The 20,021-nt window shown below is 39.4% G+C and overlaps 1 protein-coding gene across 1 annotated transcript in view; it reads right to left on the reverse strand.

Moving 5' to 3' along the window:
* UTRN (utrophin) overlaps positions 1-20,021 on the reverse strand; it is a 365,154-nt gene that overhangs the window by 50,948 nt on the left and 294,185 nt on the right. Inside the window, exons 57-59 of the mRNA XM_044451088.1 lie at positions 17,249-17,395; positions 14,503-14,581; positions 11,973-12,033 (exon numbers count right to left, since the gene is read on the reverse strand). Coding sequence (XP_044307023.1) covers positions 11,973-12,033; positions 14,503-14,581; positions 17,249-17,395 — 287 coding nt within the window. The remainder of the gene's footprint in view (positions 1-11,972; positions 12,034-14,502; positions 14,582-17,248; positions 17,396-20,021) is intronic.

A 20,021-nucleotide genomic window follows, 5' to 3' on the forward strand; every position in this document is an offset into this window, starting at 1 on the left:
CATGCACAAAATGGTGGAATTTGGATTCTCAGACAGACCACATTGGCACAGGAGATAAAAATGAACTCAATCAGTCTCAGTCAGAATTACAGAAATAAAGCTTATTTGAACGAAGTCTGCATTCGTTACACATTCATGAATTACAAACCTTGACTTGGCCTACATATCAACCAGTTTTGGATTTTGGCAGCATCCCTAGCCCTAATGAAAGTTTTCCCATGCTGCCTTTTGAATATGTTCTCATAGCAAATATCACTGAACCCTGTTTATACTGTTTATATATAAAAGCAAACCTGTAAAAACCTAGGTCAACAAAACCATTTTCCCTGAACATAAGACAGTTTATAAAGAAAGGTGAGTAGTGTATTCCAGTATGTCTTTGAGCTAAGTATATCTAAGTTTTGAAAACTATGTGGAGAGAAGAAGACATTATGAAAAATATTTTTCTGCCCCAATAAGCAATTGTTTTAGATTCCACTGTCTGTACATGTAAAAGGAAGGATGGAGGCAAGGGTGAATAGTGTTCAGCCTGGTCTTGATTTGGAGACTTATGGGGCCTGAGCTGAGGGAGGTCAATGAAAGGGTGCACATTCCTATCTTGCACTGTTTGCTCCTCTACCAAGCCAAACGTAACTCAATCTATAGTATACTGTGTTCGCAGGGTAAAGTATCTAGTGCTGGTTAGGGAAGTCTGCATGATGGTTTTGAGTGTTCAGTTCTTCATTAAGTAACTTGCAGTCCAGCTTCTGTGATATAAGCAAAAATTATCAAATTGATTGGGATTAAATTCTTACTCAATGGATGGCAAAGGACTGTGAAGAGCTCCTGGAAGATAAGGAAACTAAATGAGAAAGAAAGGAGTATTAGGGTGGCTGGATCAGAGAAAGGGTAGCTTTGGACCTAGGAGAGCTCTTCTGCTATGGTATCCTATCTTCAGAATCCCCTCATTGACATGTTTTAGCTGGCACAGACTTTGTTTTCTGTTTGGTGCCAGATGAAAACCTTTTCATTTGCCAAGAGTTTTGGTTATGCTTTTGTTTGACGTAGTCCGCTATTTTATACTGATATTTTATTGCTGTATTGCATTCTGTTTTTATAGCAAATTATTTGTGATTTTAAAGTTTTATTGTTTAATTTGCAAGCCACTCTGGGGGCCAAACTAGACATGCTAGAAATTGTGTAAATGCAATTAAAGGACATGGGTTTTGTTTATGACTGTGGAGAATGGGTTAAGTAAACTTAACTCTTTCTGTTCGCCAAAGCAGCTTTCCTTGAAATACAAATACCAGCTTTGGAGAGGCGGGTGTTGCCAGAGGCACAGGAGAGTTAAACTTTCCCTGACATGACAACATTGGCAATGAAACATACAGCATAATTGTTTCTTCAGATGAATACTGAACAACCTAAAATAAACATTTTAATGTTTTAGAAAGATATGAAATCACGACTACACAGACTGCCCCCTAGGGCAGGCACATTTATTGTCTAGCTCCAATTACGCTTAGATCAGTTTTAATAAGTGGCACTCTAACGATCAGCCCAAAGTGCACTTTGGGAGAAAAAAAAATCCTTCAGATCGTTGCATGATAAACTAATCTGTACCTCGTTCCCAGGGATTACATACATTTGCCCATCAGCCTTGCTAGAAGCTTGAGATGAAAGAGACTGTGTACTGTTCATGGTAGATGGGCATTAGCCTTGCTTCCCCATGCAGTATTTGCATCTAGTCCCAAGGGGTGATGGCCATGGTGACAGATTTAGGCTATGCAGGACCAAGAGGGAACATGATCACAAAGGTCTGTCTATGAGTCTTAAATACAAGAAGGAATGGGTTTACAATTCCTTTCAAAAACATAATCTCACCCTATCATGCTGAAGCTGAATATTCGCTTGCTTACACTGTGATTTTGAGAAATGTGAGATGATGATTTGGTGTCCTCTGAATGTAGCTGAGAATGATTTTTGTTGATTTGGTCCCTTGATGGATATTTTGGGGGGGTTTCCCAGCATTATCACCGCACTTCTGCGGCTGCTAACACAACTGGCTTGTTTTCTCTTTAGCCATGGACCTACATGATTTATCTTGGCAGTGGATGGACATAATATCACAAGAGTCAGTTTGATAAGCATCAGGGATCTGACATAGAGGAGGCACCTGTAAGCCTCAAGGAAGTCCTCCAGTAGGCCTGGAAGTGATTAAGAAACTGAATGATGAAACTGCCCAAGAGCAGGGTTAAGGCCAGCAAAAAAATAACGGACTTCCAAATATTCTTATCACAATTCCACCCAGAGTTGGGGTTCTGAAATGCCTGGTCTTGTTTCTGCTGTAGCATCAATGCATTAGCAGTCTGGTATTCTTCTGTTTTCAATTTCTGAATTTTATTCAGATCGCTGTGTATCCAGTTTCTACAAATATCCATGGCAAACCTGGCAAGCTAGTGGAGCAAAATATGGGGTGGAATGCAACATGGTCTATCCATTCATCCCTGGCACAGAATTGGATGTGCTTCTGCCTGCAGCCCTTGCACTTCACAAAGCTGGCAGTGCAGCTGGCAGTCAGTGCTGGATCCCTGACCCTAAAGGGATGTTTTTCTGGATACTGTGATATGCTTAATAAAGCTGTGACTAATTCTCAGCCCAGTTTTCTCCCTGCAGGCACAAAAGATACTCATTGCACCCTCCTGATTACTTTGTTAAACTGATCTATGGAAAAGACTAATTTATTTGATTAAATACTTTGTTGACAGCATCATTATTTCTTCTTTGTCCTCTGGACTATCTCTGAAAATAGGATATAGACAATCACCATAACAAACAAACTTTCTAGCTCTCAAATACAAGGGAAGGAAAAGGCAAATGAAAATCTTCGTATGGCTTACAGAAGTTCCCTGTTCTATATGGAGCATATTTTTGCCTAACAAACATAGCAACAAGTGCAACAGAAATGATGGTAGAACTGGTTAGAATTTGGTAAATGGTAGAATTTATTACTTACAAACAGATAAGTAATAAATAAAGAGCAAATTGGCAACCAGATGGTGTATAGGGCAAGTGACCTGCCTATGAATTTAACAAAAAGACCTTCAATTTATATTTTTAATTTAAGATTATAATTATTTTAATTTATTGTTGTAAGCCGCCCCGAGGCTTCGGCGAATGGGGTGGCATAAAAATGTTTTAATAAATAAAATAAATTTGCTCTGCATTTAGCTATGGACTATTTATTTATTTAGGTTTTTATACCCCATTTATTAGCCTAGAATGGCTTAATTACACACTAACTGGATTCTGCCATTTATATATGGCAGTGTGGTACAATACCAGTCACTATAAAAATGCTTATTGAGGATGAGGAAAGAAATGAGGTAACTGTTCTGCATTGATTACAAATATACCATTTAAAAATGCAATGCAGAATCAGAGTTGGAAGGGCCATGAAGGCCACTGAGTCCAACCCTCTGCTGTTGCAGGACACCATGTTACACCATCCCACTCAAATGGCAGTCCAGTTTCTTTCTGAATGTCTCTAGTGTGGGAGAGTCCACCACCTCTCCAGGCAGCTAATTCCACTGTTGTGTTGCTCTGACAGTGAGGAAGCTTTAGCTGATGTCCAGCCTGAATCTGGGTTGTTGCATGCCTAGGTTTCTTGATTTGTTATCCTAAACACTGGCAATCAGTAACATTTTATTTATATGTTTATAACTGTTAAACCCTGTCTACCACTTTGACGTCTCAGGATGGCTTACAACAAAGAACAACAAAAGAGCAAAACATGCACCCATTGAGTTCTTCTCTGGTTCTTATTTTAATCAAAGCCAGGAACCGTCACATTCGCCCACATGTGGCTGCAGGGGAAGCAACAGGGAAGGCCTCTTCTCCACCTCCTAACCCACTTCTTCTGAATGGCTGATCCTCCCTCTCCTCCCTCCTCCACTCTGCATCCTGTAACACTGATACCACATCTTACATGTGCCAGGGAGTAGCACCCAATTGTGTTTCCCATTTGTGCTGGCCAGACACGCACTTATTTTTCCTTCTGAATGGCTAGCACATACTCAGAATAGTGTGTGTGTGTGTACACAGAAGTAGGAAAGATAGAGAGAACACACAAACAATAATGTGGTGGCTGAGGCATTCAATATAGTATTTGCTTCTTGCCCCAATTTTGCTTGAAGAAATAAAGCAGGCAGCCTTTGCTTATACCGGCAGCCTATGCAATTTCTTGCTAAATCTTTAAAACCAATATACTCTCTCTACTTCAAAATCCTGTTAGTTGAGAAACATTTCAAAATCTGTTTTTCAGTCATCATTACCACTGTTCTCACATCAATCTTTTTCTATTTGTTGCCACAAAACAAATCATGAAAACGGGAGTCTAGCTGCAGGCTTTGAGAAATATCTAACTCTGCCCATGCATCACTGGGACCCACTGCTACTGCAATAGGAAGGGAATGCTTCAAAAAGCAACCAGAAAAGCAACTGGGAAACATTTTGGGACAAGCCAAGCTTGTAGAAGAGGGATGGGCTGAGGTCGAACCAAAATAGAATCCAACTACTGATGTAAAACATAAAGAGTGGGACAGAACAGCTTTTCAACAGAATCCTGAGGGAAAGCCAGTAGAGTGGGGATTCATCTGACTGAGGTGAAATCACACCTAGGGGAAGAAGATGAAAATGTTTCTGACTTCCCAGATGCAGGAGAAGAGGAAATAGTTATGAGAATATGTTGGATCATGAAAACCAGTCAACCAGGCTTAAATGCCAAAACAGAAGATGCATGTGCCAGAGATGTCTGGAGAGGGACACTGTAGAGGTGTTTCCATGCTAATGGCAAGAAGCCTCTGAACCAAACCAGGAGAGCTGAAGTACTGGGCTTTAATGGAAAACCTAAATACAGTAGGCATTACAGAAGACTGGTAGAATCAAGGGCCAGTGAGATATTGTTATCCCTGACTATAAACTTTATAAGATAGACAGGGAAGTGTATGGGAGGAAGGATTGTTCTGAGCATCAAAAACTCCATGAATTCAGCATACTTCAAATTTAAACATGTACACTTCTCCACAGAGACACTGTGGGTGGCAATACCTGGATCCAAAACTAATTCTGGATGTCCAGTTCTGACAAAGAGGTTACATTTCTCAGCATCCTAAATCGCTGAGACCTAAAACAGTGGGTCATGGAATGACCCAGAGGAAAGACAATCCTGAATTCAATTCTAGGTAGGGTTACTCAGGATCTAGCATTAGATATAAATGTAGTTGACCCAGATGGAAGCAGTAACCACCACTTTATCAGATTTAATAAACATTTAAGTGGAAGATTGTCAAAAGGCCCCTCTCAGCCAGCGTGGTACAGAGGCCAAGAGTGTGGGTGACTCAGGTGAGCTGGGTTCTAGTCCTCACTCAGCCATGGAGCTAACTGGGTGACTTTGAGCCCGACATGGACTCTCAGCCCATCCTACCTCACAGAGACGTTGTTGTGAAAATGAGATTGAAAGGAGGTGGTTAATTATGTAAGCTGCCTTGAAAGGAAAAAAAGTGGAATATACATATAATTGATAGATGACCAAGCTTTTCTAAAGTTAGGAAACTTGTAAAAAGGAAGTTGGAGGAGGAGCCAAGAGGATTAAATCCCTTCAAGATGCCTGAAGATTACTCAAAACCACAATAACAGAAGCTCAAATAGTATGTATAGCTAGTTGGGAAAGGCAGCACAAAGTCTAAGAGGTCACCAACACAGTTAACCAATGTCAGGATCTAGGCTGCTCTGGGGCTCCTTCTGGTAGCCAGAACCACAGGATAGGTTCCATGCCCTGCTGGAGCTCTTGGTCTCTTGACAAGTGCCAGCTGAGATCCCTGGGGGAAGAGTTATATAAGAGAAGACATTTTCCTTCAGAATTTGCCTCAGCAACACAGGTCTTCGTGCTTGCTGTTGTGCCTGCATCTTGCCTGACCCTTTGTGTATCCTGCCTCAAGGCACCTGCACCTCTGTTTGTCTTCCTGATTCTTGACTTTTGTCTTGTCCTGATATACATTTCTGGTTCCTGATCTTAGCCTGTTCTGTAACTGCACCGGAGATGCAATCGAATGATAGAAGTTTCAAAAGACTTATTTTGAGGAGTGATTCATTCGCAACATCATGGCCAGCAACAAGGAATGCTTGAAACAAACCAGAAACATGGAAGCAGCTGCAGAGGCAATTGGACCATTCAATGATAATCAAAGTAAAGGAATACTAAATGAGAAAAAGGAGATTGAGGAGAGCTGAATTACTTCTTTCATCCATCTTCACTGCAGAAGATATAAGAAAGATATATGTGTCTGAACAGATGTTTCTAGGAAGGGAGTCTGAGGAGCTCAGGCAGCTAGTGGTGACAAAAGATTAAATTCTTGACCTTATTGACAACCTGAAAGCTAAGACATTGCTAGGCCCAGACAGTATTGATCCTAGAGTTCTTAAAGAACTCAAGTGTGACACTGCTGACCTTCTTAGAAAAATATGTAGCATGTTCCCAACATCAGCCTTTGACCAGAAGACTACAGAATGGCCAAGATAACAGCAATTTTGAAAAAGGGATCCAGGGATGCTCCAGGAAATACAAGGCAGTTACCTTAACATCTACTCTAGGTAAATTGTTTTAAAGCATTATTAAAGATAGAATCAATAAGCATACAGGATAAGCTCTGCTAACATGGCTTCTGCAAAGGTAACTCCTGTCTCACTGAACATGGACAGGGCAAGCCAGTAGACTTCCAAAAGGCTTTTAACAAGGTCCCTCACTCTTGTGAACAAACTTAACAGTCATGGAATAAGAAGGGAGGTCATCTTCTAGGGCAATAACTGGTTAAAGAACAGAAAGTAGGAATAAAAGGTAAACTCTCCCAGTGAAGGGGATATAAACAGTGGGCTCTCAAACAATTCAACCAATTTAGAGATGATCTGGAATCAGGAGTGGCCCAGGTTGCTGATGACACCAAAGTATTTAGACTGTTTAAAACCAAAAGGGATTGTGAGGAGCTCCAAACTGGGAGGATGGATAGCAAAAGGGCAAATGCAGTTCAATGTAAAGTAATGCAAGTGTAAAGTAATGCAAGTTGGAATCAAAAAAATCCCAACTCTAACAATAACCTGATGACATCAGAGCTGGCAATGAAAGACTTAGAAAGGAATCGTGGGGTTGTGCTGGACAGTTCAATGAAAATGACAGCCCAGTGTGTGGTCATTGTTTTAAAAAAAGGCAAACTTAATCTTAGATGTAATTAAGACATTGAAGATAACACTGCTAACATACTGCACTTATACAAATCTACAGTGTGACTACATATAGAATACAGAGTTATGGTTACCACGTGTACAAAAGGATACTGTAGAGATGGAAAAAGTGCAGAAAAGGGCAATTAAAATGCATAAAAAGCAAGGCAGGTCAGCTGAACTTACAAGAGGAAACAAGGGTTGCCATTTGTTTGCGTGGTTGTTTTCTGAACTGCTAACATTCTGTTATGACTATTGGATACTGGCCTTTGTCTATCCAAGCTTTTTTTCCCCTTTTTTTCCCTATCACAACAAAAGTCTTCTACAAAAAGCAGGATGCATCTTTCTTTGTAAAGACAGATGCATGAAGAACCTGCCTTCTGACTTTAGACATGCCAGTAGTGAAGGGCAATTAGTACCGGCAAGAACAACAAACCAGCAATGATACTGCACCCATGAATACTTCTAAGAGAAAGGGCTTGTAATCATGTGAACACCAGACTGGTCATTAATTCCTCCATTTAACTACATCTGTAGGAACGCTAACAGATTCTTCACATGGAAAAAGCTCATGCTCAATGGGTCCCTTGGTCTTTCTGGAACCAAGTGAGCAAGGTGAATGAAGGCCAAAATTAATTCTATTTATGTGGTGCTATATATGCCCCTGTATATCTTTAAAAAAACAAGTCTCAGTTAACATACGGGATATAGAATGAAGTGATTGATTAAAATGGCATAACACAGCTCTTTTTGGAATAGCATATATCAAACTGATGAGGGAAAATATGCACATTTGTAAACAGAAAGATGACTTTTCCTTGGGCAATTTGCTTTAACTTTATTAAAGCTTGTCATTAAAAAAAGCACATAGAAATGAAGAATTAAAGTATGCGGATTGTCTGTCGAACATCCCACTCACTAAGAATGCAATCTTCCAAGGTATGCCTACGAAGCCATGAAAAGAATCTGCCTCCCAATTCTCTGGAGAACCACAGGCTTACTTAGTATTTTGCTTTGCACATTTGCATTTCACATTCCGGTTTATCTATTTCTATTCCAGAGATTTTGGAAGAAAATGATGCATAAGCAAGACATTTAACCAATAATGTTTAAGCTAAAACAGATGCACAACATCTAATACAGTTGTTCATAATTTTTCCATTACCATACACTAATTAGAGACCCTTGTTTTGGGAATCAATACTAATTCTTTGGCCCAATACTAATTCTTTTAAACTCTTACTGATTTCAATAGGAGCAGCCTAAGACTCTGGATCATGCCCCTTTGAAATCAATGGGATATAGAAGTGCTTAATTTTGGTGGGTCGTGCCTGTGATTCTAAAAATGTTCCTATCAATGTTTAAATTTATTATACTCCTCCTGATATAACTGAATCAAGAAATGTATTAGTTATTATGTATCATCAATTTGCCTCTGACTTATGGTGACCCTATAAATGAATGCCCTCCAAAATGGCCTGTTCTTGACAACCCTGCTCAGCTCTTGTAAATTCAAGGCTGTGGCTTCCTTTATGGAACTAAGCCATAAAGTTGGTATTCCTCTTCTTCTAACTTTGACTTTCTCTAGAATGATTGTCTTCTGTACCAAATCTTGTCTTCTCACAATGTTGCAGTTGCTGTTTCTCCATATTCTGTCCCAACAGTCTTCTCCATGATACAGATTACGCATCAGGGCAATCAAGTGCCTAGGCACACCCTTTTCTCTGAGACCATGCATATCTTCTTATGATGCACAGAGTCAAACATTTTGCTCTAGTCTATAAAGAACAGACGGATTCTTTTCTGCAATTATTTGATGTGCTCCATTAGCCAACACATATTTGAAATATGATCTTGAATCCCTCTTCCTTTTGAATGTCAACCAATTTCTTTCTCCATATAGCATGATATTCTTTGTTCCAACACTTGAACATCACTTTGATTGCATGGGAAATTAGGGAAATGGTCCTATGATTGCTGCACTCTTTTGCATCTCCTTTCCTGGAGACTGGAATGTATACTGAATGCTTCCAGTTTGCGGGCCATTATTTTGTTGTCCATATTTGTTGGAATATTATGTGGACCAATTCAGTCTCTGCAGCTTGGAACACTTCTATTGGTATCTTATCTGCTCCAGGTGTTTTATTCCTTCCAAGTGCTTTCAGAGAAGCTTTCACTTGCAGGCTCTTCCTCATAGAATTTCTTTTTGAAGAAGTCTGTCACCATGCCACTTCTTTTGTTTAATTCTTTTGTCTATTCTTTCCACCTTCTCTTTATTTTCTCCTTGTCAGATAGTATTCTCCCACTTCTTCTTGAAGCATTATTAATCTAGGTTTGATTTTCTTGGATCTTCTGGAAAAGATTCATTATTTTATCTCTTTTGTTACTTGCTTCTATTTCTTTTCATTGGCGATCATAATAGCTCTTTCTGTGCATATATCATAGTCACTAAAAAGATGCATTCATAATTTTGACCTTATTTCTGCTGCCTTTTACTTTTCATCTATCTTTAGCAAACATGAGCATTTCTTCCATCATCCATCAAGGTGTTTTCTTTTTGCTACAGGAATTGTCATTTGGCACTTTTCCATAATAACGTCAGTGGCTTCTTAAGGCTCGTGGTCAGTTGAGTTCAATAATGAAAATCTGTGATTTATGTGAACTTTAAATTCCTCAGGAATGTTATTCGAGTTGCATTTTGGCACTATGCTTCTGTTAGTGATCTTTTTCAGATTTACCCTGATTTTTTATATTCAGGAGTTCATGGTCAGTACCACAATCTGCTTGTGTTATTGTTTTGTCAGTGACAATACAGATTTTCCATTTCTCACTTTCAATTACATGGCATATTTAATGTTTTGATTGGCCATCTGGTGATGTCCATGTATACAGGAATCTGATCTATTGCTCGAAGCACGTATTTCTGATAAACAGATTGTTGACTTCACAGAATTATATGAGTGGTTTTCTTCCTCCATTTCTGACCCCTAGGCCAAGTTCTCCCACAACGTTTAAGCAAATTAAATCTAATGGCATGCAACTCACTTTGTCCTTTTTGACTAATTAACTCTGAAAAAATATGCTGAACTATATGCATTCTGTTGCTCAGGGGAGCCAGGAAAATGAACACATAGCCTGTCAATGGTCCATTTGGTATCCAAAGACTGACAGGAAAATAAAAACACACCCTATGTTTCATATGGGACAGATTTTAGAGATGTTAAAACAGCATCTTTATCCTGGACATCTGCTTTTATTACCCAGACCCTTTTCTAATAAGTTTCAAAAGCTGCTTTCTAATTTCATGCACAAGTAACATCATTAATTTAATGGCACTTCTGCTATGACCAAGTATATGCTAAATATAAATAACCATGAAAAAAAGTAAGAACTGCTGCACATTTGTTCCCCCTCCCCCTATTTGTTACAAGTACTAATACTGTAGAGGACAATAAAGCCTGTCAAAACAATTTTATACATTCAAGTAATAAAATTGAGACAGCATTTCTACATTTTCTTATCTATTTCTCAGCCATCTTTCAAGACCTAAGGCAGAGGTCACCACAAGAAGGTCCCTTTTGTAGCGGTTATCAACATGATAACTGATCTTAATCAGAATCTTCAAAGATGCTTACAATATTGGTAAATTCATGTCAGAATCTGAAGCCATGACACAGCTACCCTGGTGACAAGCAGCAAGTATCTGCAGAAGTAGGAGCATGTTTGTAGGTGCTTGCCAGGACTGTAGCCTGTGCAATCATGCAGCACAGCTGGAAGCCTGGGGAGGCTCTATACAGGCTGCCTTCTGCTGCTCAGCTTTGTCACAGCAACATGACTTTTGTAGTAGGTGCTTGTGTGCCTGATCCTGTCTCCAGTCTTGCTTTGACACCTTACTTTCCTCTTGCCCCTGATTTGACTCTGCTTTGCCAAGTACCTGATCCTTGCCTGCTTCTGACATTGCTTTTGCCTCTGGTTCTGCTATGCCTTGTTGGTATCTGGCTCTTGTCTGTTCCTGACTCCGCCTTCACTCCTGGACCTGCCAGGCCTTGCTGGATATCTGACCCTTGCTTGTACTTGACCTTGCCTTTGCCTTTTGCATTCTGCTAAGAACTCAAACTAACTCCATCCCTGGTCCTGATGATCTAACTGTAGACTCTTGCTTCCTGTGCCTCAGACCTGATAGGCCATATAGGTTTAAGTAGTCCTTCAAACAACGAGGAGCTAGACCAGTTAGGGTTTTAAAGATCAAAACCAGCACCCTGATTTGGGGCCAGAAATGCACTGGCAACCAGTGCAGCTGGCACAGAGATATTGTTTTATGATCTGCCTATCTAGCCCCAACTAGGACCCAAATGTCCTCATTCTCTATCAGATTTCCAAGTCATCAAACAGAGCTCATTCATATAGTCCAGTCTGGATGTAACAAGTACATGCATAATGGAGGCTGGACTTGCTTTCTCTAGATAAGATTGCAGCTAATATACCAACTGAAGGACAAAAAGTGTTGCCACTACTGTGCTTCCATGGACTTGGTATTTCGGTGAAAAAGCAAATCCATCCAATATCAGTTGAATCTCTTTATCTAGAATCAGCTGATTCCTTCAGTCAAAATAGTTGTTTTGTTTCAATAAACACAAGGAAGGCATTTGAGACAAATGGAGCTTTCAAAGTTTCACTTTTCTATAATAAAGTTATAACCAAACAGAAAGCTAACTTACTTGATGTAGTATGGAACTTTGTTATGTGAAACAGATCTTTGCCATGGTGGCTGAACAGAGGCTGTGAAAATACAAATACAGTAGGTAGTTATGAAGTGGACAAATAATCCATTAAGTTTTACTTTACATTTATACAAAGATATTGGATATGGAGAAGGTGGGAAGCACTTGAGGGCCTGAGAGTGAAGATCCATCAACTCCCTGGATAGTGCTCAAGACATACTATCAGCACTTCCCATCTACAACAGCTTTTCCAGTGCTCACCACTGACAACTGGCACTGGTGCTGCTGCTGAAGTGGAGGAGCATTCTAAGGAGTTAAAAGTGTTCCAAACTACCCAGACTTGTAGCTAAGAGTAATTATTTAGCTAGTGGCTGCCTGTCTTTTGGATGAATTTTTGGCATCATTGGTTATGGCATAGCATTTGGTGGCTTAATTTCCTTTTTAAGAAAGATGATGTATTTACAATGTCACTTGTATTTCATTAGTCTTTTTTCCTCCTTACTATTTTGTTTCCTTACATTATGAATCACTTGAGGGCATAACTACATCTAGACAAATGGCTGAAAATCACTCTAAGCTTATGGGATGGTAGGGTATCATTAAATAAGAATTAGATATCCAGTCTACAGACTCAATTACCAATGCCATCTTCCAATTCTAGTCTTTTTATGTAAACTGCAAACCCTTTAGGAAATGCGTGACTGAGGTGTTTCATTTAATTTGTGTGTTTTTTGGTTAGCTGCTATTTATTGCTGTTTTATTGTGGTTGTTTTAACGATTGTAAGCTGTCCTGAGATGCCATGCATAAGGGACAGCATACAAACGTTTTAAATAAATAAATAAATAAATAAAATGAACTCAGTTTGCATTAATGCACTAATCCTTCCTCCCCCATTGTGTTAAGAAGGGTTAGGGTTAGGGTTAAGAAGGGAACTCTGGTTCATTAATATTTCAATTTCCCTGATTTCTCTTTAATAACTTAAATGTTATCGCTTCCACCTCAGCTTCAAAATGAGAAATATTACTGTTTGTTTTAATTAAAATTTCTCAAGAACATTATTTATTTCACAGAAAGCCTTGTCTACTGGCAATATATAAATGAATGAAATAAACAAATAAAAATAAAAATACAAACAATACAATCAAGAAATCCAAATACAGCAAGATAACATGTATTATAATAAACTACCAAGAAATACAACAAAACAACTGAAGACATGCCTTTCTCTCAAACAGTCAACTCTTAATTATATAGTAAAAACACGGTACATTTGTATACTGGGCTTTCCTGGAAAGGATAATAATGTGGAAGGGTTGTTTTACAAAATAGGACCATTTCAGAACAAAAGGAAATGCAAGATGGAATAATATGTATACAGATGGAAGGACTAAGATGGTAAAGAAACTTCAATACATATTTAATTGTAATTCTGAATGGTCATTCCATAGTGCCTTCACCCAGCTGGATGTTCCATGAATGACAACTTGCTCTGTATTTTTCTCAGTACAGGTTACTAGAAATTCAGGTATTGGCTGCAGTCCTAGAAATCCTTGGCACTTGAACTGCACAGAAGCACAGCATGGGATTCCAGTCACTGTGGATGCATTTTCTTGGCTTAGAAATGGAAAAAAGTCACTTAGAGCAGAATCAAAAGGGGATGCCAATAAACCTCCAAAGTTTGGATGATTATGGAGATCCTAGGCAGGGCATGAGAAGCATAGAGATGAAGATCACTGTGCTTCTCCCATCCAGCAAAGCTACTAGATAGCCATTTTTGGTTGTCTAACTGGAGGAGGATGTGCTGCCAGAATGTCTCATGGTAGCACCAATTTTCCTCCCCACCATGCCCCCTAAACTTTTGTGAACTCAGAAGCAGGTGGCATGGAGGCTGTGAAAGCAGGGCATTTCAAGCATGAAGTCTCTGGTCTAACATCAGTGCTGAGCCTCCAACAAACCCCGTGGCTTTCTAGACACTGTCCACAGAATTTTTAAACAAGTATTTAATTATTGTAGGTGAACTATCACCAAACTAAATCCCTATTTGCAAATTTTATCCTGGTCAAACACAGCTGTCTGAACCTGGTGTAAGAAACAGTGCTGGGGCCTTGGAATCTTTGAACCTGCCAAGTACCTAGTTAATCTACTCTTAGGACCAAACAACATTATTTCTTAAAAGTACTTTAAAGTAAATGGATCACTGTCCTAGCACATGGTCTGAAGGCATGTGTGGCAGCCACCATGTTGAAGCTAAGCAGATCTGGTCAGTGTTTGAAGAGGGGACTACCTGGGAATGGCTACTTAGAGCTCCATGATAAAAGAAATGTGGTACATATAGGTAATGGGTAATGGGTCTTTTACATATATTACAGGCACAGGTCCCTCTTACTCCCATTTATATCAGAGGACATGTGTTTACTCTAGAGGGAAAAAAAGATGTGTAGTTCAGAATCAAAATCTGCATTAAGTTCCTTTTCCATCCCCCAGATCAGGCTACACAATCAAGCAGTATGTTTTACAAGGACTTACTGGAAAGAAAATTTTGAGAAGCAGGCCCACAATCCCATTGTGCTTCTTGTAGTAGTTTAAGGCGATCCTCTGCAGATACCTGTATGTCCAAACATTGACAAGCAAAAACATTAGTAAGGTTTCAGCTGATCATACAAAGCTGCCATTCTCACAATAGTATGCAATCAATTTTAACAAATAGATATCAGATATACTGCCGATTACTCTGTCCATTTACATCTGCTTTCTTGTTTTAAATGTTTAAATACAAGCTAGTAATGATCTTTCTGTAAGCAATGCAAATCAATAACAAATAAGGTTTCCACAGTGACTAATACTGTTCATTGAAATTTCTGCTTCTCTCTCCTTTTCCCTTGTTTAAATGTCTCTAGTCAGCATGCCTCAATTTGATTCTATTGATCTTACAGCTGCCTTTACAAGGAAGTACTTTGGAGCATGCTGTTTTTACTGGTTGACAGGATGGGCAGGCATCCTCCTGGTTTGCTAATTAAACTGCACTTGCACATACAGCAGGAGCCTGACTGCTTAGTCAAATCTCCGTAAGGCATAAAAAACATTCCAAATGCAAAATTACATTGCCAAGAATACAGAGAAGCCCCGGAAATGCTAATAATTTCACCTCACAGGACTTTGTTTCTCAGCAGAGTATATCTAAACTCTGCAGGGAGCAGATGTCAATGATAAAGGAGCATTCCCCACCACCACCCTTAGATATTTTACACTTCTCAATTTTTTCCTTTGGATGTTGAGAAGAGATCTTGATTCAGAAAAGGAAACAGAGCTAAGCAGAAACTATACAAAACTTTTCGCAGGGGTTTGAAGGAGATGTTGCAGGAGATATTAAAATAGAGCTTAATATCTTTTAACATGATTGTTTCACTGAGTATTCTTCCAGGCCAATTCCAGATTATTTCTGCACTAGCAATTAATGGAAACTTTTAGTGCCTGAAGTATTTTGGTGTTGGCAAGAATGAATCCATTTGAACTCTGAAATTCATGTTGGAATCAGTAGTTGGTGGATAGTACTCTAGACCAACCTAGAACCAGTCATGCTACCTTCCAGGATGGTCATGAAGAAATCACACTACAGCTTCTCATCTGTGCCAGGCAGTTCTGTGCTGCCTTGAACTTGGGCCTTGCCCAACTTGGAGCCTTCAAGATATTTGCAACTTCAGTCCATTAACATGGATTGAAGTCAACATGACCGATAGTCAAGAATGCCGGGAGCTGTAGACCAACACATCTTGAGCACATCGGGCTGGGAAAGACCACACTAGATTTTCCTTTATATGGTTCAAGTGTCCAGTGTGGAATGGGGTGGTGACATTGCAGGGCACACTTTGGCTAATGTGAGATGGCCTTGGTATAGCCTGGGGATAACCACTTCATGCTGCTCCCAGGTCAGGCTCAGAACCTACCAGAAAGCAGGAGAGACCTTAGCTCACTCTAGGGAGGTTTGTGCCCCAATCAGAAACTGAAGTTTAGTTTTCCTTCTGACTATTTTATTTATTTATAGTATTTGTACAGTGCTCTATATTTAGGTATCTTCTAGAATGGTGATCACTCAAAGGCTAAAATAGATGAAAGAATAAAAGAAATATATTGAAAAACCAGATAACATTAAAACTGTGGCTGGCCTACAAAAAGGGAAAAAAGGCTTTGCAGAACAAGGATATCTTCAGCAAGTGCCAAAGACAGCATAATGTTGGTTCCAGTCTGATCTCCAGGGGCAGGGAATTCCATAGCAATGGCACACGACACACAAGACTCCTCTCCTCATAGACTCCGGTCAGGCCATTGGTCTGTGTGAGAGCACTAGGAAAATATCCTGCAATTACCTCAGCAACCTGGTAGGCTGGTAAAGGAGAATGTGCTTTCACAGGAACTGGAGTACAAGAGCCCTAGCTTTATACAAACATTTTTTTTTCATACCACACCATTTATCACTGTCTTCACCAAACAGGTGTTCTCCAGATGGCCATTGCTGGCTAAGAATTATGGAGTTGCAGTCAAACATACCAGGAGGGTATGAAGCTGGGGAAGGCTGCATTTAAGACAGCCACCCAGGTAGCTGGTAGCTGCAGTAAGGTAACTGGAAACAGCTATAATATGCTGAAATTCTAAGTAGGATACAAGCAGAACAGTTTTGTACACCAGCCAGATATCTTCTGATGAAGGGTGGTTTAAAATCTTATCATAAATACATAAATCAATACCTATGTGTCAACTTTCCAAAGAGGTTAATAATCATGATTTATGGAGACAATCTGGGGTTTACAAACTGACACAAATAATGCAATTATATAAATCTAAAATATGTCTACGTATCTTTGGAGATTAATTTTGTTCCCTGTGTGAACTGAACTGCAGTAAACAGCAGAAAAGAGATGTTATAAATCAGGTGAGAAAAGAAAGTGTTTACTCTGTTACATGTGTTATTTTTGTAACAGCTGGTCATGATAAGAAGACCAACAACCTCTAGCTGTATTCAAGCCATTACAGCATTTCAGCTGGTTGGTATAAGCTTTTTATAACAATGAGAATTTCTGATTAGGGTTTTTTTTCTTTTTCCCTCCCCACCCCTTTTCCTTTGGTATGTTATATTTTTAGGCGCAGAGCTGGATACAAATACTATAAATTACCATAGATAATAAAGCAGTTAAAAGTAATTTGCTTTGCAATACAAAAGAAGACTTGAATGGAGAACTCCCTAACTCCTAATCAACTGAAAAAGAGCACAGGATACCTGTAAAAGTTTCCAGCGCATATTGAGATCATCTAGCTGTCGTGAGATCTTTAATGATGGATGGAGGTCAAGTGGAGAGAGTTGACTGGATAAATCATTGACAGCTCTGACTTTCAAGTTGATTGGTGCAATTTCATCTCTAAATGCCTAGAAGAGTAAATAAAAGCCTACTCTCAACAACAGTCTCAGTGTATCCAAAGCATATGCCAAGTGCCCTCATTCATTCTCGCTCTGGGTATATTGCTTCCCACTGACTTCGCTTTCATGGGGAGGGAGGAGCAAACAATAAACACACCATAAAGCATGATTTTGCTACTAATGCTCAATATTGTTGCGGGTGGGGGGATGTCAGAAATTCCTGAGGTTTACCACACCAATAAGAGCAACTGTGACCTCCCCACACTGTGGGAGGGGGCAGGGGGGATAGGATTATTTGATGTCCTAGCTGCAAAGTCCTGAGACCTCAGAGCTTGGACCCTGAACAGAGGGATCCTGTCCTGCCATGCCTGCCTTGCAGCCAGCACAGAAAAAACACACACCAGCTGCCTGTCTGGGTTCAAAAGTAAGTCTTGGAGAAGGCTACAAAGCATGCTGGAGATCAAATCAGTCAATCCTAAAGGAAATCAACCCTGACTGCTCACTGGAAGGACAGATCTGAAGTTAAAGCTCAAATATTTTGGCCACCTAATGAGAAGAGAGAACACATTGGAGAAGACCTTGATGCTGGGAAGGATTGAAGGCAAAAGGAGAAGGGAATGGCAGAGGATGAGATGGTTGGATAGTGTCATCAAAGCAAGGAACATGAATTTGAGCAGGCTCCATGAGGCACTGGAGGCAGAGGGACTTGGCGTGCTTTGGTCCATGGAGCCATAAAGAGTTAGACATGACTTAATGACTGAACAACAACAAAAAAGAGCATGCTGGGAAAGAGGTAGAGATAGGATGGGGATAGGGCCAATGGCCTGTTCCATATGGAAACAACAGCACAGCTCCGTTCCCCATCTTTCTGAAGTGTTCCATCTAGACAGCCGAAAATTGGCCATCTAAATGAAATGTAGGGCACAAAGTGCTGAGATCACCACCACTGTGCCCTGTGTCCTGCACGGATATCTCCACGCTTAGAAGCTTATGTGCACTGAGGATGGATTGCACCCTAAGTGAGTAATGGAAATAAGGAAGAAAATGAGATACAGGCACTTAACAAACCTTGAGATTAATCCAGAAGTGTCAGAACTCAGAGTATTTCAATTTATTCAGGGCAGACCCTCCCTTAGTGAACTGCACATTGCCTCAATAAATCAGAAAAATTAGGAAAAAGTTTGCTCATCAGCACTTGGTACTTCCAGATAATCAGCAGAGTAGTTCAGCAACTCACTACTGATTCCCCCAAGAATTACCAGTCAGTCAATCTTAGAATTCTTTTGGTTTTGAGACTACTAACGCTATAATATACTCTTCAACAGATGCTCTTATTTTTCACACATTGAAAACATAATACACATCCCTTTACCTTTCTTCACACAAATGTCATTAAGACATGATAAATTACTCCTTAAAAGCAGGAAAAGGTATTCCCAACAGTTTACAAAAACATTATTTTGTATTTATATTAAAATGAGAAGGGGGAAAGGGTGGATATATCACAGTTAAATCAACAGCAGTGAAGATATAAATCAAGTTTGATCACATTCTACAGGGATATAAATCAAGTTCCACTGAATTTACCTTTATCTTTATTTAAAAGCAGGAATGAAAAGTGGGGAGGGTGTTTACATGTAACACTACATCACCCGAAAACAAACTAATTTATTATTTTTCAGATGATCCATGAATGGACAGATAATAAGCCTCTAAGTCTAGTGCAAAAATACCCACTGACTTCAATACCATTATTTCCTTAGCTTCTCTGCCTTAGGTGTTTCATGGTCTAGGATTTCTAGACTCGCTGCAACATGATATATGAAAGCCTCTGTCTGTATGGTGGAACATATTGGGAGTTCAAAGACATTAACAGGACCAGATTTATTTTGCTTCATGGCAAGGTAACCACAAGGATTTTCTGGTTTCAAATTTTTTTAACTCCATTTATATTCTTTGTTTCATTTCAAAAGGAAATGAGAGGCCCAAAATACAATTAAAAACTACGGCAACCCAATTAAAATAACCAAAGGACAAATGATGTTGCAGAAATCCTTATATCCCACAAAGACTTACTTCAACAACTTTTTTACCACCTTTAAAAAAATTCACAAAGTAAAGCTTAGTATAGCATTTCTGGAAGCTTTGAAGTAATGGAGGGGAGGATGTTTTTTCCAGATATGTGTGTTGGGGGGGGAACAGTCATTTGGGGGGAAATATGCAATTTTTTAGTGTTCCTTACAGACCTAAAGTCACTTTGTGATTTTAAGAATACAAAATGAAACATGAATATCTTGGCTTGCTCATAAACTTAGCAATAATATTAAAAACATTGAAATACAAATTCAGTTATTAAATTTATAATTCATACTCAATTTTTAAATTAATATACAAAATGAAATAATTTTATGAACAAACCAACTGTCTGTAATGCAGAGATAGACAGAGCCTATAGTCCCTGGACATTGCTTGAAAAGCCACAGAGTAATTCAGGCACAGTTCTGTTCTTGGAGAAACAAACTGGGGTTCCAATCCCACTCTCAGTCCACTGTGCCTGGTGGGAAATAACCATGTTGGCAGCTCTCATTAAGAAATGTTAAGAAAGCATCCCCAGAGAGGGGTTACAGAGACTTTT

The sequence above is a fragment of the Varanus komodoensis genome, unplaced genomic scaffold, assembly GCF_004798865.1.
Source record: "Varanus komodoensis strain SLA01 unplaced genomic scaffold, ASM479886v1 scaffold1, whole genome shotgun sequence".
NCBI lineage: Eukaryota > Metazoa > Chordata > Lepidosauria > Squamata > Varanidae > Varanus > Varanus komodoensis.